The 24636-nt window shown below is 40.2% G+C and overlaps 1 protein-coding gene across 1 annotated transcript in view; it reads right to left on the bottom strand.

Annotated features, from left to right (window-relative positions):
• Nucleotides 1-10154: 10154 nt before the first annotated feature.
• UBL3 (ubiquitin like 3) overlaps nucleotides 10155-24636 on the bottom strand; it is a 55617-nt gene continuing 41135 nt past the window's right edge. The window contains exons 2-5 of the mRNA XM_030948266.1: nucleotides 20292-20400; nucleotides 16669-16755; nucleotides 12332-12409; nucleotides 10155-11919 (exon numbers count right to left, since the gene is read on the bottom strand). Coding sequence (XP_030804126.1) covers nucleotides 11867-11919; nucleotides 12332-12409; nucleotides 16669-16755; nucleotides 20292-20400 — 327 coding nt within the window. The 3' untranslated portion in view covers nucleotides 10155-11866. The remainder of the gene's footprint in view (nucleotides 11920-12331; nucleotides 12410-16668; nucleotides 16756-20291; nucleotides 20401-24636) is intronic.

The following is a 24636-nucleotide window of genomic DNA, read 5'->3' as shown; positions in this document are numbered from 1 at the left end:
TCCTCTCTATTGGCAGTCCTTGGAGACCAGCCAAGTCTGCTTCCTGTGCTCCTCATTTTTCAGCACACACCTAAAAATCAATAGCCTTGCACTGGCTGCTTCTGTTAGTGCATTACCATTTCCTGCAACAAGGATAGCTTGACAAAATGAAGTCTCAGCTAATTAAAGACTGTAAAACCGTTGTGTTGACAACTAGGTCTTCAGCACTCTGTAAGGCATTTCAAACGATTTCTTCTGGAGGAGACTCTGAAAGATCTTAGCTCCTTCATGAGTCTTTTTGCAGTTGCTACTCCTGTGGTGCTCAGGTAGGACTCTGTCCCCTATCCATTAGGAGTTGCTTTGATTTTAAGGATGCAAGTGTAATCCAGGTTCAATGGGCTGTGAGCCCTTTGCATCGATGTTGACACAAAGGCACCGAAGGCTCCATCCACATGCAAATTTCCCATCTGTTAATGCTGAAACCTCCCTCGTGGCACATGCAGTCCTTCATGTAAATGAGCATCAGCCTTTCTGATTTCCAAAATGTTTTCAGCAGAACAGGTGCCCGCTGAGAGAACAACACACCATTGCCAAACCAAACGGCTCCCAAGAGCTGACCAAGGAGCCTTTGAAGGGAAGGAGAGGAAACTGTGCAGCAATTTTCAGTTTGCTGATAAATCCCAGCATAGTCTGGGCAGAGGAAGACTGAACAAGATCTATCTGACAGCCGTAGCTCTCCAACAGTCCAGTTAGGCTTGACAGATTTAACAGGCCAGTTTGCACAGCAGCATCATGTAGCATACAAGCTTCAAGTACTCAGATAAGGCGGACCCTTAGGTCTTCAGACAGATGCAAAAAAGCACTGAGGGACCAACACAGCAGTGAAGCTAAATTGGGCAAAGTCAGTGCAAGCTCCTTTATTGTCTGCTCTTTCCCTAACATGGTTATTATGTCAGCTTAGAGTTGCATTAACTTGCTCAGAGAAAAATTTCTCTTCCCTCCTTCTAAACACATGGTGAATGCAATCCTGCAGCTTGGCACAAGACAAATGCAAAAAGCCCAACAGAGAGGTTGTGCTGGAAGAGGAGTCTAAGAGCGTGGCTGAGAAACAGCTGCTGGTGAGGGCAGACAGCCCTCTGGTTTGGTCCCCAGTGTTCCCATATGTTCATTTACACCAGCCCAAAGTCAGGTATCATGTGAGGCACCTGCACACCAGCCTACGTTCCCATCCATAGACTAAAGCCTTTTCTATTTGGTCTTATTTCCTCCTTCCCTGTGTGATATGTGGGACGCAGCTCTCAGCTGTTTTTGCTGAGCCTTCCCTGTGATTGCTTAGTAATGACTGCACTAGCAGAGCAGCTATTGCCCTGCACACAACTGCATCATAAAGATGCCTACCTCATAGGAGGAAAGGAGATTGATTCCTGCTGCTGCTGCAGCTTGGCCAACCAAATCTTGTAGTTGGCACATAAAAAAAAAGAGTATATAAGTACACAGACCACTGGTACAGGATCTGTGCAGAGAAACAAATTGGGGAATTATTATAGGGTTTTTCTAAAGAAGTTCAGAGGCTTTCCCATTCATAGTTTCTCGACAGCACCAGAAAACCTGGCAGCCTCATCCAAGGTGTGATTGAGAGCTGGAGGTGATGACCTCTGCCTCTGTCCATGCTCATGCCAGCAGTCCCAAGAGGGAACAGTGATGGAGTAGCCATAAGGAGGAAATATTTCTTCTCACTACAGCAGGACTGATGGTCCAGCATTGCCAAGCTGTCGCATCACCCAGAAAGGCAATTTTTCATGTTGATCAAGTGAATTCAGTGCTCAAAAGAGATGTAAAGAAGGAACAGGAAAAGAAGAAATTTTTGTTGAATCAGATGCCAACATCCTGGCTGGATTTTCAGTCTAGAAATGAATAACAGCATCTATTACAAGCTTCTGCATCTTTATTCCTTTACCATCCTTTTTTTCAAGTTTTCAGTAGAAAAATACTGTTTTCATTACAAAACTAGGACTGAAAGTCAAGCTACTTTTACAGTACTGTAAAGGTGACAAAAAGGGCCTGCTCTGGAAATTATCCTTTGGTGAGACCTTATTTTCCTCCTTAAGAAAATATTAGTGAGCACTAATACCCTGATGCAGGAATGGCAGCAGGTACAGGAGGGAAAGTCCTGACTTGCAGGTGCTGTGAGTGCCTTGTCAGGACCTGACACAAATGAAAAGCCACGGCCTCAGCTCTCCTCACCGGTCACTTCTGTGCTTCCTGACAAAACCAGCTCATCTCCCTTGGAGCATTTCTTAACACAAAGCTCTTTTCAGCAGTAGAAACTGTACTTCTGTAAAGAAACAAGCTGGAGAACTGCAGCTGTAATGAGCTATCAGATGTCGGAATTCAGCACCTGTATCCAGGGATCGATAACAGCCTCAATATGACAGTCTGCAAAAACCCAAAGTGCTGGAAGCAGCATTATTTACAAGCAGCCTTTCGTTGCTGATGCCAGACACTGCAGTAGCCCGCTTGCTTCCCCAGCTGAGTGGCACTCAGCCTTTTTCCTCCTCTTCCATTACCGTGCTGCCTTTCACCTTGGAAACTGGCATCTCTGACAGCAATGCTGCTTCAGGGGAGTTGAACCTATGATCCCTTTCCCGTTCCACAAATACTTTGTTTCAGCTTTGGCTCACAACCCTTTTGACTGATTTGGCCTGACGGTGCAATTAGGGATGCCCACATTGCTAATTTAAACCTCCTCGTGCGGCAAAGCAGGGCTGAGGCAGCTCCACCCCGCAGCTGCCGTGCCCCTTCTCTCTCCTCCCACACCGGTGCCAGGGTGGCTGGGGCTGCCCCAGACTCTCTGGCCCCACACACGGCCAGCAGCTCCGGAGGGCTATCAAGTTCCCTTGTCTTCTCACTCAGCAGATAATAAGCTTCAGTCTGGGATTTTGCAAATCCCACTGGCTGTCTTCAAAGGAACATCTGGCGAGTCAGGGAGTATTCATCCCAGGGGGTAGGAACTGAACCACTCACATTTAAATTGCTCTCAGTGTCTAAAAAGGTGAGTTGTTGAACGCCAATTATGCCATGCTCTCAGAAGCTTCATTATCTCCAGGCTCTCCTGTTTGCCCTAATCCACCAACACAGAAATGTCTCATCTCCATTTTTCATTTTTTCACCTGAGAAAGGAGAGGTGTCTCTCCAGGTTTTGGAATCAGCCTACAAGGACCAGAGGAACCAGTCGGGTTTTTCCTGGCAGAAGCGATATTTCACTCTAAGGAGCATGTGAGGAATCTCCGTGTTTGCTGTCTGTGGCCAGCTCCTCCCTCTTGGAGCACAGGGGAATACCTACACCTGCCCTCGAGCCGGCTGTTTGCAGCAGAACTCTTACCAGAGCTGACTGATTCCCCTTTCCAGGAAACAGGACAAAAGTTCTTTACTGAATCAAAGGAAAGTTGAGTTAGAGATTTAGATACCACAACACCAACCCAACATCTTTAAGACCCACAGGCTCCCCCAAGCAGCCTGTGAACTTGTGCCGGCAAGCCTTGCCACAGACGGATCCTCCCACCCATGCGCAGCCCTACATCACTGCTAGCCCAGCCCTCCTCAAAGGCAGGGTGGGCATTTGGCACCTACACAGGCAACAAGCCACCACATCTTCAAGCTGCCTTAATTTCCACAGGTAAGGAGAGACTTCTAAGTGCCTGGCTGCAGTCTCCAGGGTTTAACTATTAACTTTCAGATGAGAAAGGACAGCCAGGCACACATATGATCTAACAGGAACAAAAGCCTCCTCAGGCTTTTAACCAGCAGGCAGAAGAAAATGTGCCTTTGGAGATGAAACCCCCACAGCCCTGAAGCCCCGGGGAAGCTGCCAGGCCAATGAGGCAAAAGGAAAGCAACAGCCTGAGGCCTGACACCCTGCAAGACCTTCTGGAAGCTCAGGTCCCCCCATCCCACTGGTGGCAGCACACCTCCAGGGAGCTCATGGGAGCATTTGATTCCTGAGGAGTTACCAGCTCAGGTGTGGGTGCTGGATCTGGGAATAAGAGGGGGCAGTGAGGCTGCTCCCTGCTAGTCAGGCTGAGCCATGCAAGGTCAACGTGGTAATCGAGGTCACTTCTCGAAAGGGGCTGGGGCACAGATGAGCAGTTGTGCAACCACGGGGAACTGGCAGAAGTGATCTGCACTGACTGCGCCTCCCCAGAGGCTCTCCAAGGACAGGGCTGCCTTGGGCTGTCCCAGCCCTGCAGTTACATCCCAGCCTCCCAGCCGGGAGCTCAGGAATATTCTGATAATGGCAGACCTTTAGATGGTAAAAGGCATTGGCAGCTGAGCAGCCCCCAGGCAAGTTCCTCCCAGGGCAGCTCAGGGTGCTGAAGCGAGGGCCTGTGATCCCAGCTCTGGTCCACTGTGACAGGGAGCTCCAGCAGCAGAGAAGTACAGGCCCAGGTCCCAAGCCATTCCCCCTGAGCACTCTTCCCCTCCCTGTTCCCCATGGTCCCCAGAGTAGCCAGCACAGCACTCACCTCTGCAGCAGGGGCAGAGCTTAGGCGCATCTACTCTCCTGGTCAGAGCTGGAGAAGCAGCCCAGAAGTTACAGCCTCCCTGCTGGAGGAGGGCCACTAGCTCTCACTAGTTTGGTCGCCAGTGGGGTTCTCTGCTGCAACACAGTCTTACCCAAAGGAAAGAGGCAAATGCAGCTGGAGCTGGGGGCTGGCCAGTGTCATGGATGGTGGGTCTGCACTTTTCTTGTAAGCTCAAAGGATGTTCCTCTCCTCTGGGCAGTTCAGACTACCCATCAACAACCAGAGCCATGGAGGAGTCCTGTCTGCTAGCAGGAGAACGACGTGATGCTCAAAGACCTTGGTGATGAAGCCAGAGACAGTCATTGCTCAGGGCAAAGAAAAATAGAGCCTGAGGCAGCCTTCATATCTGTTTGTTGAGAGCAGACCCTTCCTTGGGATGCTGTCAGTCATGGTGACAGGAACCAAAAGGTTTGGCCGGCATCACTTCATTAATGCAAGAGTGCAAGAGAAGACTCTTGCCTCTTTGCTTTGCAGAGCACCCATCACATTCACTGACAGACCGCTCAGCTGGACAGTCCTGTGGATTTGGTGGAGGGCCCCAGTCTGGACACCTGCTGAGTTGCCACACTGACATTTTATGCCACTCAAGATCTTTGTGCTTCTCCTGTCACACAGTGGGCACAGTTGCAGTGACTTTTCACCTGGTGAGGCTGCAGGGCACCCTGGAGCTCCCTGCCAGCTCCAGCAGAGCCGTAACCTTGGGACCACCAGGGATTAATGAACCTTATTTAGGAACACATGAGCTGCACAAATTAAAGAACTGAAACCCAATCTTTCTTTAATTTAGCCAGCACAGGTAACAAACAGATCAAGGTAAGATATACATCAGAGTGTATTTCCCTCATTCTGTAAGTCCAATATCATCCATCGAATAAAGAATTGGCTTCCAGTATAATGGATTTTTTAAAACATTAATTTTCCAATCTAACCTCTACAGGCAGCTCCACTCTGTTACTCTGCTCCCTAATGAGGGTTCAAAATCCTATTCCCCTTTTTTGCCAGGCAACAGCTGAAAGTCCCAAAGTGACAGCTTTCCAACTACTTGTGCCTCATTCTCAACCTGAGCTATTTCACCCTTGCAATCACCTGCTGACTGTGGGCACTGATCACCTCTTTCCTACAGTTGCTCTTTCTTGCATGGATAGCTGCTGGTCAGTTTATTTTCACCAGACATTTAGTGGTTGATCCTATGGTAGGTACATAAAACTTCTCCCACTGTTTCTTCATGATTTTTAGTTCAAGGAAAGTAAAAGGAAAATTGTTGCTTCATCCCACTACTTTGCCTCTATCCAAACAAAATAGTATTTGAAGAGTATTTTCTATCAGAAGTGTTGAAACATTTACTACCTTTAAATTCAGCATCCTCGGAATTGATTAAAGCAGGGTGCTTACATGTGGCACCACTCAAGAGGCAGCAGTTTCTGCCCCAAGGAACTGTAGTTCACACTCTCTACCAGCTAAAACACAGTAAATTATTCCCTCAAGCCTGCTCCAGCACAAACATCTCCTTGACTCTGACCAAAATTTCTTCTCGGGAAGCAGAGGATTTGTGGAGATAAACTCCTACTGGAGTACATGATATGCTGGCCCTAGGGCTCACATTATGCACTTGCTTGTACATAATGAAGGTGGTAACATGCCAGAAATATTTTTCCCCTCAAAGCTGGGCTCTTCACTGAAAAGTAACACAATGTCTAAAGGATGAAAATACTACCTAGTTGGGAGTTTGGCATCACTGATGTTGCTAATTCTGGAAATTCTATCAATTTTCATTGATAAAATAATCCATTTTAGTTTTATATGTAGTTCAGCTGTTCTCCTCAAATTAATTCTGGTGGCAGTGAGTGCCATTCATTTAATGAAAAAATGTTTCTATCAAATGTGAATTTGTCACCTCTGCTTTACAAATGTAAAAACCGGGCCTATAAAGCTACAAGACAGAAATAGAAGTTCTCCATCCATTTTGTCTGTGTTAATCACCACTGTAGCTATTTTAACCTCCCATTCTCTTCAATCTCTCTGTAATATTTCTGCTGTCTCACTATTTTTGTTAGCATTTTCAAAATCCTAAGGAAATTGAAATACAAAGCATCTGCCCATGATGGCCGGAACACAGATTTGGACTGTGTCAGGTAATTTCAAAAATAAGAGTTAGAATACTTTGCTTTCTCTGCCTATGCTGTCCTTTACATTTCAAACTGCAACTTCCTTTGTCATTGTGGTCCACTGCCTGAGCTTGATAATGTATCATTACAGTCTCTTTTTTCTCTGTGAGCTTAACTTTCATAACCTTCATTATTTTCTATCTCACTAGTCCTTTTCCAGATTAATTAAAAATCCCAAACCAAATTCTTATCAACAAAAAAAAAAAAAAAAAAAAAAAGAAAGAAAAAAAGCCAAGTAGAAGTCAATAATAAACTACTGGAAAAACCCAGAGCATAACAAGGGGTTTGTAATTATACAGTCTAGTGTAATGAATTGGTAAGCAAATTAGCTCACACATTTTAAATCTCTTCACAGGTATGTAACATGTGGCACAGAAGGACAAATATGCCTTTATTATCCTACTTTATGAGGATTGTTAACAGCTTATTATCATGAACCATATATCACCATCAGCCTCTTGAGTAACAACAAACCTTTTATTGTGCTCTGAAAATAAGCTTGAAACTCAAAGTTACGGCCAAGACAGGTTGTCTAGGAAGAACCTCAGTACTGCAGCAGAAATAAAGGGGGAAGGAACTCTCCTTTAAGAGTCTTAACAGATCTTGGCTTTTCCTCTGATTTAGGCACAGAATTCCTCCCGGTTTCAATAGTGAACTGCTGTCAGTTGTCTAAATGCCAATTTACATAGGACATATAGCTCAAAATCTGCTTAAGCTTAACCACTTAACATAAAGTTAGCAAGAGAGTTTTAGATGGAGAAGTATATCCATCCGTCTATTTGCTTCTTGAAGCAAGATTTGTGTAGGAAATCTAATCAGAGCACACACAGAACTACAAAATACACAAGCTTTACTCCCCTGAAATCAGCAGCAGCCACTCCTGATTTCTAGCTAGCCCAGAAACACCTGCCTGCCTTCTTACCTGTGAGAGAGGAAGGAAGTTTTTACAAAGTGCTTATGTTTCTCTTCTAAGTTAAATCATTGTTCCTTCTGTTGCAAATGTGCTAAGGAATGGTATCCATAAACTGCAGAGATCAGCATTAAATTAATCTTGATGCAGCACCTTAGCAAAGCCTCTAATATTACAATGGCCACGCTTTCTTCCTCCAGCAGCTGAGCTAATCCTCAGAACTGTTTCCAGAGCCATAATTTTGCTATCCTTTAAGAGAAGTTACACGTAGAGCACTTTCACTGCTACCAGATAATACAGAATCACAGAATGGGCCAGGTTAGAAGGCACCACAATCAGTCATCTGTTCCAACCTCCCTGCTCAAGCAGGGCCATCCTAGAGCAAATGGCACAGGGTTGTGTCCAGACAGTTCTGGAATGTCTCCAGTGAGGAACACTGCACAACCCCTCTGGGCAATCTGCTCCAGTGTGCAATCACTGCACAGTAAAGAAGTCCTTCCTCATGTTCAGGTGGAACTTCCTGTGCATCAGTTTCTGCCTGTTGCCTCTTGTCCTGTAGCTCAGCACTGCTGAGCAGAGCCTGGATCCATCTTCTTGGCTCTCTTCTTTAGATACTTAAAGACACTGATGAGGTCCCACCTCAGTCATCTCTTCTAGTAGCTGAACAGGCCCAGCTCCCTCAGCCTTTCCTTGTAAGAGAGATGCTCCAGTCCCTCACACATCCTTGCTCTTCTCCACTGGACCTGCTCCAGGAGCTCCATGTCTTTCTTGTCCTAAGGAAGCCAGAACTGGACACAACCCTCCAGATGTGCTTCACCAGGGCAGAGTAGAGGGACAGGATCAGCTCCCCTGACCTGCTGGCACTGCTCTTCCATCCTAATCCACCCCAGGACACCAATGCCCTTCTTGGCCACAAGAGCACTGCTCAGGAGCAGCTTGCTGTCCACCAGGACCCACCCCCAGGTCCTTCTCCACAGAGCTCCTTCCCTCAGCCTGTGCTGGTGCAAGGGGAAGAGCCCTGCATTTGCCTTTGTGAATTTCCGACAGTTCCTCTCTGCCCATCTCTCCCGCCATCGACGTCCTTCTGAAGGGCTGCCCAGCACTCTAGGCCATTGGCCACAATATCACTCCTCTCATGTGTGATGGCTTATAATACACACACAATGGTAGAGGAGGCAGATGCAGTCCCTTTGCGGTATTTCAGAATAAGAAAGGCTCCAGATCATTCTGTCCTCCCCTTGCTTCATGACATCTATTAACTAATGCATAAGGAAAAGATCATTTCCATCTAGCAGTGCAAATCAAATGTCAAACTCTTCAGTGTATTATCAGACCATCCAACAGCCTGACCCTGCTAAGACTTAGCTTTAATCTTTTTGGGCTGCTAGTATCCACTTTACTCCCATCAAAGAAGAAGAGAAGCATATGCATGAGCTTTAGCAAAGCTGGGAAATGTGGGATTAAGAGCTACTGCTTTTGTTTTGGCAAATGCACAAACCACAATACAAAGCACACAAGGAAAAAAGCACACATCTTTTAGCAATCCCCCAGCCCAAATTTTCCACCCTCCTCACATCACAACAGAAATGCTCTTTCAAGAGCAGAACTCTGACAATTGGTGGGAAAATTCAGGCAAACTGTTCTATCCATTTTCTGCAGGAATTATTTTGGCATGCTTTAAATGCCAGGCAGTATTTAAGGATTTGCTTGGACATGTGCATATATGCATCTTATTCACCTTAACAAAAGGGAACTCCACATACTTTGCTACAGAACCTCACCAAATACTTTAAATGGAAGCTTCTGGATTTTCATGTATTTATTCTGTATTAAGTACCTGGCTACTTTTTCAAACTAGGATTACATCTCATGCATTTCTTTTTCAAAATCAATGCATTTGAAAGATTTGTTTAACTAACTGAGCATGTCCTGTCTCAGACCATTTCTTTTTCTTGCGCTGTCATAGCCATTTGCCATCTAATTCTGTGTTACTTGGGTGGTCAGCATTTTGGACAAGGGAAGTCTATCACACTTTTGTCTTTTTAAAGAAGAAGGTTTGTGTCCCTACAGTTTCTTATTTAGCAACCACACTGCAGAGCAGAAGGAAAAGCCCCCTCCCAAGATTCATTTTAGTAATGAGCACACAATGGTGTCATCTCAGTTCCCAGCACCTCAAGGGGAATGTCCGTGCTTTCTGTGATCAGTAAATGAAGACTGCAAAAACTCACAGTCCGAGCACACGGCTCCTGGGAGGCACACAAGGCTGTGACACAGGCTGCACTTTTGCAACTGCTCATGCTCACATTCCTCTTCTACAGAAGAAAGACTTCCAGGCCACTTATGGAGTGAAAAGAAAACAAATATTGAAGTGATAAATCCCATTAGCATTTTTCAGCAAGCTTTGTGCCCCTCCTTTTTTAAAAATAAATAAAATTGAGTCCTTACTTAATTTCCAGATTAAGACGTACTATTAAAAGCAGTTCAGGCCCAATTACAACCCTTGAAACACCACTGAAATGCGCTACAATATTCTTTTATTTAGTTTACAGAAGAGTCTATCAGTACAGGTTGCAGAAAGAAAATGTTTAGTGCTATTTACAATTTGTTTTAAAACTCTGCTCTATACAAATTTAATTCTGATCAGTATGAACAATATTTTTGTAAATCTACTGCATATAAAGCATTTCATCAAAGCAGTAACAATGAATAAAATAACCTGTTTACATTTGAATGATGCCAATCATTCGGAAAAACGATTACACAGAACATCTGTAAGAGTTGTGGACACTTAAGTACAGAACACAATGTCAACCTGTGACTCAGTTTTTTTTAAAGGCTAAAGCTATTTATATGGAATATTATTCTATTATACTACACGCCAATCTATATTTAACTTCTATAGTTATGTATTTTATAAGATTTTTATTAAATATATTCTACACATATTTGTAATTTCACCCAGGAAGAATTCCTCCCCAGTGAAAAAATATAAAATCTTTTACATTTTTTAATTTTTATTTATTTTTATTTTTTACAGGTTTAGATGAAACTAGCTCATGCTTTAGTGCTGTGCAAATTTCTTTAGCATATCAACATTTAAATTATTGATATGAAATAAAAGAATGGCATCCTTTTCAATTATGTATGCCTTCAAAAATCAGTTTCTGATTTTAATACCATTGCAAGCACTAATACCAAATGCAGATTACGTAAAGAAACAAAACTAGTACTATGGCAGAAGTTTTTCTTTTTGCTTTTTAAATTTTAATAATTCTTTTGAAATCTCTAATGAGTAAGCATGACACTGAAGTCTAAGGTACAGATGGGAAAAATGACTGAAAAACACCAATTGCCAATATTCAAATACATAAAACAGATTAGTAAATGATGTTTTCTAACATTTATGCACAATAATAAAAGCCTATGAACTACAGGAAACTACCCCTCCCATATTAAGGCTAGGAAATGCACTCTCTGCACTTGTTTGTGCTGTCTGAATAAGCACTCAACTAACACACGATCGGAGTGCGCACAGTAACAAAAAAATCAGTTTCATCAGCCCTCTACAGAGTGCTTTTAAATTCCAGGCACATAGTATTTTTTCTTTGTTGCAGTGAAAAGATATATAGTTAGACTTGGTTTAGTTAGTATCTGTGCCAGTTTGGCCACCGAGGTTGACTTAGGTAGAATTGACTTAACAGTTTTTCCATTGATTTGGCCATAAGTGAGATTTGTTTTACTTATTAATATACTATTTTCCAGTGTTGCATTATACATTGTGGGTTATCACTAGATGTCTCAAATATTGTTAGAGATTGTTGAGGAGAAATATACTGTCAACCATATTTAGTGCAAATTGCATCTAGAAAGCTTGACTGGTTAGATCTGGTTAATGCAGATTTTTTGTGGTAGCAAAAAGATTCCTGCTATGGAAAAAAACACAAACTTTTCTGGAGACTGAATTCTTTCAAACAGTGATGTACTGTAAGATTATTCAACAAACAAAAAGGAGGATTTGAAAAAAATAAACAACTAAAGTGTTCATAGATCTTTCAATTTTTTTTTTTTAAAGACTAATGAGACAGTGTTCGTGTATTATTTCAGTTCCATGGATTTACAGACAGGCTCTTCCTACAGGTGGTTGAAGCAAGGTAGGGCCTCTTCTATTCCAGCAGCATGAAAGACAAAGACTATATTACATCACACTTAGCAGGTAAAGCTAACAGGGTTTACAGGATTACACAGCAATTGCTTTCTCCAGTTTTTTCACGGTTCCTTTGACCTACAAAGAAGAGAGAAGTTTTACTTACATTCCATTTCTAAAGCAATGAGGCTGTTCTTTCTGTGTGAGAGTATGCTTAATACAAGTCTGTTCTTAATTATTTCCAGTAAAAAAAATTATTTCTTGTTATATACATGCATACATAACTGAAAAATAAATCAGGACTAGTTTTTCACAACAAAAACAAGAACTTTTAAGATCTGAGTAAGTTTCTGCACTATATAAAAATGCTAAACCAGAAAGTTAATTTCTTAGTTTTCTACAAACATGTACAAAAGCACTCCATTGATTTCTTCACAAAAGAACACAAGGACTTGACTTTTCCCTACTATAAAATACTCAAAGACCCTGTAAGAGACCTGACCACTCTGCCATGTACTCGAGTAAGCAACTCTTCTAGTGCCCAGCCTACCTTGAGAGTTTGGTTCTGGCAGTGTCTCTCTAGCCACCAAATGCATCACTGTTGTTTTGCCAAAAGGAAGTTTTAATGCTGCAAAAGGAAAAAGGGAGAGTTATTAACACATTATATCAGCCTTCTTTTTTCCAAAATACCCAGCTGAAACTAACTGTAATTGGATTAGCACCTACTCAAAAGTTCATACTGTTAGGTTTGAACTGCTTACTGGTTGAAGTTTGGTAAATCAGGGACTTAGGGCATGACAGTAGTCACTTAGAACACTGCATTCTTAAAGACATGATACTCCTGTTAGGAAGCTTAGCTTTCCTCTTTTGAGTAAAAAAGTGAAGTGGGCATTTATGCCAAGACTCAGGTGGTTAAGCACTCTTTAATGATAAGGATGCAAAAAAATTGCTAGTGCACCCACCAAATTGTTATTCCTGAGATATCAAAACACTGAGCCTCTACGGCAAAACAGATTTTCCTAACACATATTTTGATCCATGATATAGATTTCTTGAAATACAAAATCTCTTTCACTCAAAAGCACTTTTTCCTACCAATTTTTCTTTTCTGAGGCATCTTAGTTTACAGGAGTCTTAAATTAAAAGGCATCTTGCCTTATAATATTAATCTGTAACATCAGCTGCATGTGAAAAATATCAAATTTAAAGTAGTAGGTCTCAAAATGCTGCCTTTGTGAGCTTTAGCAACAAAAAATTTTTAAAAATTATGCTTTCCACAATTCATTCTGGTTGTGTCTGAAACTAAAATGATAATTTCTACATTCTAATTTAAGTATACAAATACGCTGCATACTTATTTTCCTTGATTGTTTTTCTGAGAAATAAAAGGTCTTTGGCAAAGTTCTGCCCTTCCTACTTTATAGTGGAAAAAAAAGTCAGCGATAAATTTTACAAGAATTGAATCCTTAATACACAAATAATTCTGACTTGAGTAGACTTTGTCCTATCAAATTCAAGTTACAGCTTTTATTTTCACATACAGTGAAATGGCATTTTAAGTGAATAAATGAATAAAGAATGGGCAATAAACCTGAAGGCAAATGAAACAAAAAATGCCCCTCTGTTTTAATCCCTACAGCATAGATTAAAGATTCACCAATAAAAAGCCTCACTACAACACCACTATTAAATCATGTTCATTGCCTACATATTTATTTAAATAAATGCAAATTATGATTAAAACACGGGTTCAAACACAGGGGTAAGCACACAAAGTGATAGAGAACTCCACAAGATTCTTTGAAGCAGCTGTACTTTGGGAAAATCCATCTCTATGGAAAGGGGAATCTGAAAGTTGCTTAGTTTACTGAAGCACTGCCTGTGCCCTGCAACTAGAAGCTATGGATAACTTGAAATCTGACAAAGATGATGCATTTTGCGTACTTGACACCATGATACAACTGCAAACTCTGACTGTTAATATGGTCTTTGCAAACTCCATGGAAAAGGATTGTCTTCATAACATAAACTCTTGAATTGCAAAATAATCACATTAGGAACATCTTTCATAATATCAACACAATTCAGGAGACTTGATTAGTGAGTTGTGGAGATTAACTATTTACAGTAATCAAGTAGTACTATGCTAATATTTATATTAACTAATTTTAGCTAGTAGTTTGCACAGTTTACACAAGTTCTTGCTAGAAATTTCCAGCTTCTTGCTTGAAGCACCACGACAGCATCTGAGCAGCCTAACCTATGCTCAGTAATCCCTTCTTGCTCTTCTCTTTGTGCTCTCACCCCTTTCTCTCACTTTAGCCAATTTGTATTTAATTCCTTTCCCGACTGTTCAATTCCATTGTTGCTTTGTATTTTCTATCATCAGAACTTACTTTTCACCCCCTTTTGGAATGTGGATGGCACATGGTGGGTTAAACGTCCCTTCACCAGTAAATAAGGAAGCAAATGCTGCTGATTACCATTATCTACCAAGAAATGGAGAACTGTTGATTATGTATTACTTCCCTAATTAATATTATTTGAAATGCAAACTGCAGAACAAATATTTAGCTAAAGGATTAAATTTCCTGTTGGAAGCTGAACAACGGACTCTGCCTTGCTAGCCAACTCCCCAGCCCTCTGTACAGGCAGGACACAACAAAGCAGTGTGGCTCAAGCACTGCAGGCAGGAGCAGTGCAGCTTTACAGAGGGGTCTGTTCCACACTGCTCCCAGTGCCATTAGCTCTGCTGTTCCTGTAGTGACAGGCCATTCAGAGGGGGTATCACAAGGGATGATTTATCGAAAGTAAAGTTTTTCACTCAAAAGCACTTTTTCCTACCAATTTTTCTTTTCTGAGGCATCTTAGTTTATAGGAGTCTTAAATTCATAACACTACACAGACATGTAAGGTAAAAGTGAACAAAAATGGACTCCAGTTAAAAAGAAAAACATCAAACTGTTTCCTTGGAAACTTTTGTTTCACTGGATGATAAAATGATTTTCAGGAGGTCCAAATTCCAGTCAATATTTCCTAATCACCAAAAGCAAATATAACACTAAGTGCTATAACTCAGTCAAAGAGAACTGCAGCTAGAAAAGCTTAATGAAAGTTAAGAAACATAATATAAATATTGTTTAATAAACTCCCCCCTTCACCTCCCTTTTAAAGGTAACTAGTTCACTTAAGGTTACCTCTAATGAACAACACAAACTGAAGTAAGAGTCTTTTCAGGCTGTTTCATTCCTGTTCCACTTTCAGCTGTGTAATCTTACTCCTGATAACTTCATTAGTACTGAAGTTAAGCCAATGTTTCAGGGATTCTTTTTCTTAAAACAATACAGCAACGAGAATATTTTTGAAAAACACTAATATACATGTAAGATCCTTGGGGTAAAAACATGATGATTAAATCTCAACGCATGAGTGATTAAGAATGAACTAAAATGCCCTGAACCCAAGTACGTGTTCAAAATTCATAGACCTAAGTTAATGCAAAAGTCAGCAGCATGCAGCTATTATTTTTCAGCTTAATTCATTAAATAATATATTAAATATATTGAACAAATATTCAACATTTTCTCATATTGAGACAAATGTCACTAAAGGGAAAAATACTGGTGGTGAAGAGCAGCACTCAGTAAAGTGTAAAGTAAATAAATGGCAAAGTAAATCCCAGTTAGCTATCCTTGCCTGGAAATGTAGGGTAAGACTAGCATCTTTAATTGCAGAGATGATCCAAGACTTAACATTTGTCTTTCAACTCTACTCCAACTGCTACTAGCTGCACTCACTGTCACCTGGTAAAAATACAAATTAAAGAGTGAATAAAAATTTCAGAATTCTTCCAGCTGAGCTGACAATGATCTTGTTTGTATATATAGAAGCATTAAAAATTTATATATGTGGAGAGTAAATATGTAAGTACATCACTAGGCAACACTGGGAATGGTAGAAAGTGAATCAATAGCTATATCATCCCAGTCAGTCCTTCATGGAACATCACCATAAGCAGTCCAGAAATATTATTTTCAGATTCCTCTTAACTTCACAATAATTAATTGGCGATTTTGCATTATATTATATTCTCCTTTCTGTACTGCATTCAGGTACCAAACCATAAATAATTTGAACATACAAAGTAGAAGCATTAATTTGTTTTTAAACTGGCACAGAATGGAGAGTCTCATATTGTTTAGTCATTGATACAGCTGATATTCCCACTGGCAAATGCTACCTACAAAAGGAGGTAACAAATGTGACTTAACAAATGTGTGTCACACCTCTATGAAGGGTTCCCACCAAAATGCATAATCGTGGGGAAACACTTGCCACGAGGGGGCACAGTTGAATTGCATTTCCTTAGCAATCGAAGTGAAGCCATTTAGTGTTGTTTTCACATAACTATGCAATTGTATCCCTGGGAGAGCACTGGACAGCAAGAATGCTTCCCCTCATTCTCATTCACAGGGTGTCTCCCTGCGTTGCACGAAGATTTAAAGTATTGTTTGACCAATTATCATATAGTTTATCAAGCATTTAAAAATACTTCAGATATTTATTAAGTAGCTTGTACTGCAAATGCAGTGTAAGAGGGGTGGAACAAAATATTCCATTTAGAAACACAACAAATAAAAGCAGCACTACAGTTTCTTTGTGTGGGAGGAGACTTGACTTAGCAGGTGGGACCTCGCAAAGTTTAACAGCTCATGGTAACAAGATGGAAAAATATGCAGTAAAGTACAATGTCACTCTATGCACAAGAACAGCAGTATAAAGCAGGCCATCCTGTGATCTTGAACAATAAAGTAGTATTCACTGAACTGTAAATAAATATCCCCTTTTGCCAAACTGTAACATGTATAATAAAAATTATTTTCATACCTCCTAATGTCACATTGCCATGAAGAAACCTCCCTTGATAAATAAGCCGCAAGATATTTGGACTGCTGACTTGTTCTTCTTCCCAGTCTGAAGAGAGAGAGAATTTTCACAGTTACATTGTAATAAAAACATCTTTTGTTACTTCTCTTACCTTTACCCAGGAAGAAAATCGGGAAAGGACTCTTGTATAAAACACTGAAGAGAGAACACAGGCTGAAGGTACATGCAGATAATTCATGGCCAGCACTCCTGAAGTCTATTCTTGAATCTATTATTTGACCCTGGGCATTGAAACACGTAATTTTATGTCTGCAAGTATAAATATTACTGATGTCACAGACTGCAGGATATATTTAGCAGATACACAAGTCCTAAAGAAAATATTTCATACATGCAAATTGCTTCCTGAATCTTGATATCCAGGCCATTCTGAAGCTTCCCAAGTCATACTTCTCATCACCAGCTAATTGACTAGCTGGAGCCGTTCTCCAGCAACGGGAAGCTGCCGCACACAGAGCGAGCACACATGTGATGGGTCACTTGAAACAGGACTCTGAGATCACAGCACGGAAAAAAGCTCCGGAGGCAGCTCAGTGCCGTTCGATGATGGCCAGCTCCAACCAGTTCCATGTCTGGAGGGGGCAGTGACCTGAGCAGCCCCCGACTGCCACCACAGAGCTCTCTCAGAGCACCCACCAATACATTTTAAGGAGCTTCTCCAAGGCCCATCCGGTTTTATGTGTGTTTTTATGTGTTTCAATGTTTTTATGTAGCAAACAGTGGTTCAAAAAAAAGCAAGCTTGCATTTTCCTATAATGCTTAAGCTATCATAAATAAATGATAAGCTTAAATGGTCTTTCCTACTCTTTTCCCATTCCTTGTCACAATGTGAAGAACAAATAAATATGCACTTTGCTTTCAGAACAAGTATCATAAAGCCTTGAAATGTTGAATTTAAATGGTCTTTCTGGGAATACAGTGTCTTCTGTTTCTTAGATGACCAGATATCTGGCTACAGTTGTTCACAAACATTCTCTCTTTCTGTTTTTTGTAGTGTTTATATAGCAAAATCAATATTCAGCAAGAGATCAGGACAAGCCACAGAAACCAACCTGTTCACTGGGAACACACAATTAACATACAGGCAATAGCAACTGGCACCACAAAAGAAGAAGAACTGAAAAGGGTAGAAGGGGAAGCATGTAAAACAAAAGCCACAGCTGCAGAGTGTACAGAGAGGCATCTGGTGCAAAAAGCAAGCAGGCAGAGACTGGGCAGCAGGAGCCATCTCAGCCCCAGACTGCGGTGGGAGCAAGGCTGGTACCAACAGTAGAATGTGCAACACTCCCAGGTGCTCCCATGTGCCTGGTTTATAAGATTAGATCAAATTAGGCAACCAAAGCTATTTGAATTTCAAGTATTTCCACTTAGGGTCTGATTCAATTGTCTTGCAATTCAAGCACATGCCCGTTCTGCTATGCTGTGAAGTGGCTGAATTATTGCACTGCTACCATAATAGTTTTGTTTTGGATTTTTTTACTCCATACAGTCTGAACTCCACTATACTGTGGCTGTCAAGAGAAATTCAGCCAGTTGACAGTGCCATAATGATGTAAAACCACAACCAAAAGAAGACAGACTAGATTTTGGCACAGGTATTTTCTCACTGTTAAGCTGCCAAGTTACCCATCCTTTTAATTTCTGCTTCTTGGCTGGAAGTCTGAAACATTTCTTTCTGACATGAATTCAAATTTTAATTTCCACCGATGACTAAATGAGCCAAGGACTCACTGAATCTACCTTTTTTTTTAAAGTTCAGATAATTGCTGTACAAGAAAGAAGTTAATATTATTTAGCAGAAATTGGGGAGGAGAAGAAGAGACCAGGTAGCCTATCTAGATGATATACATTAAAATAAATTTGGCATTTTCTACTGCAAGTCGAGACATCCTTAATTAACAACTGTATTGCCAAAAGAGGTGGGGCAAGGTTTGCCTTAATCCTGCCAGCATGTGACGGAGGTTATTTCATTCCTTTTTTCCCCACAAGATCATGACAAGTCCAAATGGCGGTGAAAACAATTGTAACATCTCTGTTTCAAGGCAACTTTAGTCCTCATCAAGATTTCTCAGTCCTGCAGCAAAGAGGAGCAATCTCAGTCTGAAAACATCTAATGGGCTAATGTTTGTGAAAATCTATATGCTATTCTGAAGTGAGATGTCTTTTTTCATTTAAATTGAGACTATTTTTCTTTGCAAAAGCAATTAAATATTCATCAAAATTTAGAGTACTCCCCCAGGACAGCAGGTATTTGAACTGAGATTTCCATGTCTGGTTCTACTTTTTTTTAAAGAAGAGACTTTAAGGTCTGGGTTTCTTCCCAACTCTAAACTCAGAATCTGCAACTTTCAAGCTCTTCACAAGACTGTGAACATGACATCACATGTTCACAGGCATAGACTTGAGTAAGGAAAAAAAAATCCAGTTCTGCATCTACCAATTCAGATAAATGTACACAAAGAACATTTGGTTATGACAACTATGTTGTACATTATGTACATATGTACATTAAAATATGTACAGCACAGAAGCTATGTTAACCTATTTTTAAAAGTGTTTTACTCATACTTCAGAGGACTTAAAACCTCCTCCTTCATTACATATTTTACTAAATACATAATACTGCATCCCAGCAAATCAAACAGCAAACTGAACTTTTTCCTGACCTCAAAGACCAGTTTTAGGCCTAAAATACTGATTATCACCATTAACTTTTTGGCATAAACTATTATCTACCATGTGTCTTTGACAAAGACACTACAGAAACAGATAGTGCAATGTTTTAGTTTGTCTAAACAGTAATCTTTTTAACATCAAAACAGTAACCCAAATGAAGTCTTGTACCAAAAGAAGCATTTTCTTTCATCGTATGTAATGCTATGTCTGGGTTTTGGCTATTTTCCCATGAAATCATAGTCAGGGAGAACAGAAGCACTTTGTTTTGGGGAGCTATTCACATATGTGAATACACATCTTAAGTTCTCAAGTCCATTTTCCAAAGCCAGTATTCCTGTATGACACCAAGTATATTTACACAAACAGCAACCAGTCTTCTCATGTCTCTTAAAATGAGCTTTTATATTCGTTTTCTTCCTGGAGAAATATCAGTATTACAGATCCTTTCCAAGATAAGGCAGTAAGGAAAAAGTACTTCAGACTCAATTTCACTAATGCATTCCTGTGACTTCCCATGTTTTATTTTAGCTGTTCTCACGTAAGAGGTTTTATATCTCCGACATTTCCTCACACTTACTAGATATTCTAAATCGATCAATAAAGAAAAGTGTCTAAAGATAGGGGGAAAGAAGTACTTCAATTTGGGGAAGCAGATTTTAGAAATAAAGTAAGAAACAGTCCTAACATGTAAAAATCTGCCCAACTGATGGAACTGTGAAAAAGAAGGCAGGGCACCTGTATTTCTACATAAATCTTTGTCCAGATAGTGAATAAACATGCTTACTTTGAATGTTGAGCAAGAGATCAGTTTACTGACACTTCAGTCTGAATACACAGGGAATCTCCTTGCTCACCAGTTAAAAAGCCAAAGCCACGCTGCTACTCACCCATTGGCCAGTTGTCATACACATGTTTTGCAATATCTGCAGCAGAGTCATTCGGTGAAAACAGGAACTCTTTTGTTTTCCCGCTTACCAAGATGAGGCGCAAATTTATCTGGTAAAAAACCCCAAAGCATCAGTATTAGGAAAGCTTACAGAGACAAATTATTTATTTTTTACAGTTACTAAAAACTGTCGTTGGTTTTGGAAGACTGCTCCAAATTATTTGAGAAAACAGTTTAACATGTTAACATATGTTAAAAAGAAGGTCAAAGAGGTCAGCAGAATGTTGTTCACATATCCATAATCTAGGAAGATTAAATTCTAACAGCTGGTATTTTCGATTATAAACACCAGAAGATTCTGTTAGTGATTGAATCAACTGTGCCAGTAAAAAATAGCTTTCAATAAGGTAGAAACATACTCTAGCAATGACACATAAGCAACATAGCTCCTGAATGAAGAGGAAAAATATAAACCTGAAAAATTAACTTAGAATTAAAATATCAAAATCTGCACCTGAATACCCTATGAGCCTAAATAAAAGCCCTAGAATGCTCCCTCCTGATCTCAGCTAGTGCATCTCCTACAAGATGCCACAGTCAGACAGCATCCTTCCTGGCTCCCAGCTGCCACAGATTTGCCTTCCTGAATCCTTCTGCCAGTCTTCTGAATCCAAAACTTTGTCCCACTACTGTCTTTCACCACAAGTAAAGTGAGGTCCACATGCAACATAGTAATAACATCACACCATAATTTTTCTTTAATTAATTTCCTCCATATAACCACCAGCACCTTCAGCCATAATGTTCCTCTCTTATATTTGCAAACTACTGAATATAATTTCTTTTCCATATAGCATTAAAATAACATATAAAAAGCTCACCATGACATTATTTACAATGCAAAAGAGATTAAATTTTGGCTCCTCAAGCGACTGTTTGCAAGGTCACAAAATACATTTGGTAGCACTTAGCAATGCCCATGGCAAGCAGGAGTCTAGCTGCTGCTGTACTTTGACCTACAAGCCCACATTTCATCAAGTTTCAGCGAGACTTTAGCAGACTAACTGCTTGGATACTTTTTTCCAAGTCACACTCTCAAGCTGTGGCTCTCACTTTAGGTAAGTTGCAACAAAGCTTTCTTTGTTGGAATTCAGCAAACTGTTTTCTACATCAAATATCAAGTGCAAAATTTACAGCAACGTCCAAGCTTCTAGACTTCTTGAAAAAGATCTCAGTGCATCACATCTTCTGAACATAGGAGCCCTGCCTTAGCTGCCTACTCTCCACTTATTTCAGAAGCTCTTTAGACAGATCTATTCCCTCCTGAATGCTTTGGCTTGGATTCATCCCACCTATCTTTAAGCACCTAATGGAGGTATCCAAATTACAGTCTCTACCATCCAGCACACTGCAAGGTCAATGAAGGAAATGACCCCTCCTAAAAGCAATTCAGTGTCTATTTCAAAGTGTAGCAAGTATAAAAAGAGTGAGCGTAAAAGGCTAAGTTCTCCTCCCTGTCCTCCCACTAACACCCTTTGGAAAAATACAAGTTCTCCCATTAGCTCAGGAAAGCAAATGATAGCTGTCTCTGAGAAAGCACCACAGCCACTCCAAGAGCATCATTGTATACCATGAAATGACAAAAAAAACTTGAAAGAGAGAAACTGAGGGAATGCTGTTTAGTTAAAGACAATTCTTCATAAAATTCAGAATACATTTGGCTGTACACAATAAAGTTTGTTTTCTTTGGGATTTCCACAATGATTAAGGAATTATTTTCAAATTTCACCAACATTTAGCAGAAAAAGCAGATCAAGTTCTACTGTTCTTGTTTACTCCAAAACCTCACTACTGTGATGAAACCACAGCTTCAGAAAGTTGGACTATACTCAGGTGTTGTTTTGCTTATATTGTCTTCCAGTTTCAGTATTTTACCCCCCTTTACTGTCTCCACCTGTATATGTATAGACAACACTCACATACACAGTTTCTTTAGCTGGACTACCCCAGTTCAGTTCTTCAAGCTTTCTCTAGTGAGACACTTATTTCTCCTTTCATCCTAGAAGCCTGCCTCTGCACATTTTTTTCTATCTCCTCCCCAAACAAATGACAATTTCTGAAGCATACTACATGATGTCTAACCAGATGCTTGTAGAACACCACCAGTAATTTCCTCTGTCTACTGGAACCACCTGTGACTGTGTCCCAAGAGCACATATGCCTTCTTCATAACTGCATCACACTGTTTGCTCAGTTACTTTGCACCCTTTTCTACTTTGATCCTTTTAATTATTCAGCCTCCAAGCTTTTATTTTGGCTGTAGCACCCTAAAGCACATGGCTACAAATTTCATCCCATTCCTTTTACTCCATCCCTCAGAGAGAAAGGAGGCTAGGTGTAAAGAAGTATTCTGCATCACAAAGATGTTTCAGATTTATTCCCTGTCTGGGCATTGGACCTAAGAAATCCCCCAAAGTTCTTCTGCCTCTCTGCATTACAAGCACTTTTCAAACTTCATGTCACCAATGAATTCTAGCAGCAAGACATCTTTACACTTACCTTTGTCATTAAATGAATTAGGAAATATCAAAATTGACCTGACAGTTATTTCATAATGAATTTAATAACAAGAGCTCTCTGAGTTGCCTCCCCCCCTCTCAGCCAGGTCCTTTATGTGAGGCTCACAGACACACATTTTCTCTAATACTTTTTAATTTCTCCTGTTTAACCTACAGTTTGCAAAACAGCACCACATCAGTTACTAAGTACATATTCAGATGACACTATAAAAATATGCATGTAGAAAGTAAGTTCTTTTCATCAGTTTGCTACACTCCAGCTTTTGGAAGTGGGGTGTACTGCATTTGATTCCACTCTCTCCATACCTAATTATTTTAAATTATTTTTTAAGCATTAATGCAGCTTTTTAAAATACCAGCATACTGCCAAAAATTTAGGAAGTTCAGACCACATCACAAACTGTTACTTGTGTTTGGAACGGGCTGCCTGTTTAAAAGAACAAACAAATCAACCCCAAATTTTCAGCACCAGTGCCTACCTTAGCTTCTTCACCCAGCAGCCCTTTTGCCTCTCACTCCAATTCCCCATATCCATTTCCTACACTCTAACTAGCTCATGAGACACCCCCTTAGCTTGCTCCCTCTGGCTAAGCAGTTCCCAAACTCTCAATTTATACAATTTACCTAAGGATTTATTTTGCTTCATCTGTGTGTAATTTAGCTGTGATGGGGGTTACCTAGTTTTAAGACCACAGCACTTTCCTCAGCAGTAGACATAACACCAAACTATCCACTCCCTAGAACTACCTGGTTTGGATCCTACAAGGAGATGACTAAAAAAATCCCAAAAGATTAGCCCTGCTAAGCACTTAAAAGTATGATTATGGCACTGTATTAACACAGAAGTGAAGCTATTCTTCTTCTGCCACAACATTAGGAAGACACATTCATTTTTATTCTCACTACTGTGTTTTGAGATCACCAGGCACACTAAAGTGAATACAGAAAGGAGATTAATATCACTAAAAATAACCAAAACTAACTTGGCTTCCTGGAAAATTTCATTAATTCATACCTCTGCAGTTAATATACACCATAAAATCAATACAAGCAATATGGAGGGATGGGGGGGAAAAATGAAAAATGTGAGAACCTTCTTTCCCTGTACCTCCCCAAGATGGATAAGGTTCTTGATGCTGAAGAGCATTTCATATAGACTTACTATGAAATATAAAATGCACATTGAGATAAGATAGTAATTTTACAGGGTATATTACAAAGTATGTCTAAAACAAAGGTAAATACTTTAATTTAAAAAAATAAATCATCACATATCAGCAGAAGCCCAAAATGAATTTTTAAGTCAGTCAAGCAGATGTTACATGAAGTGCAAAGATATAGCTGTTCTAATGAAATGTTAGAGTATTTTCTTATTTATAGTACAGCATGCCACTCACACGTTTAGTTTGCATGTTTGTCTCTCTCTCTCTATATATATATATTTGTGTTTCTTAATCTTGGCTTGAAGGAATCTTAGTCTTGAGTTGTGTATCACACTACCCCGAAAGGGTTTGAAGCAAATAATCCTAAAACTTGCCTCTAAATTTAGAATCCAATCTCATTTCCCTCAAGAATACTGGAAAATGTAAAACTTGCAACTGCTGTACTACTTAATCTTGCAAACAAACTATAGGGAATCTGAAAAAAATATTTCTGCCAAAATTCCAGAAACCTCAGAACTAAAAGAAGAAAGAGAAAAGATAAACCCATATGTGTATACACAATTACTCAAAGTGAAGAAAAAAGTATTGGTTAGGTAGAGAAATT

This window comes from Camarhynchus parvulus, chromosome 1, assembly GCF_901933205.1.
Source record: "Camarhynchus parvulus chromosome 1, STF_HiC, whole genome shotgun sequence".
In the NCBI taxonomy this organism is placed as follows: domain Eukaryota; kingdom Metazoa; phylum Chordata; class Aves; order Passeriformes; family Thraupidae; genus Camarhynchus; species Camarhynchus parvulus.
The sequence above is the reverse complement of the archived record's forward strand: the minus strand, read 5'-3'. Positions and strand labels throughout refer to the sequence as shown.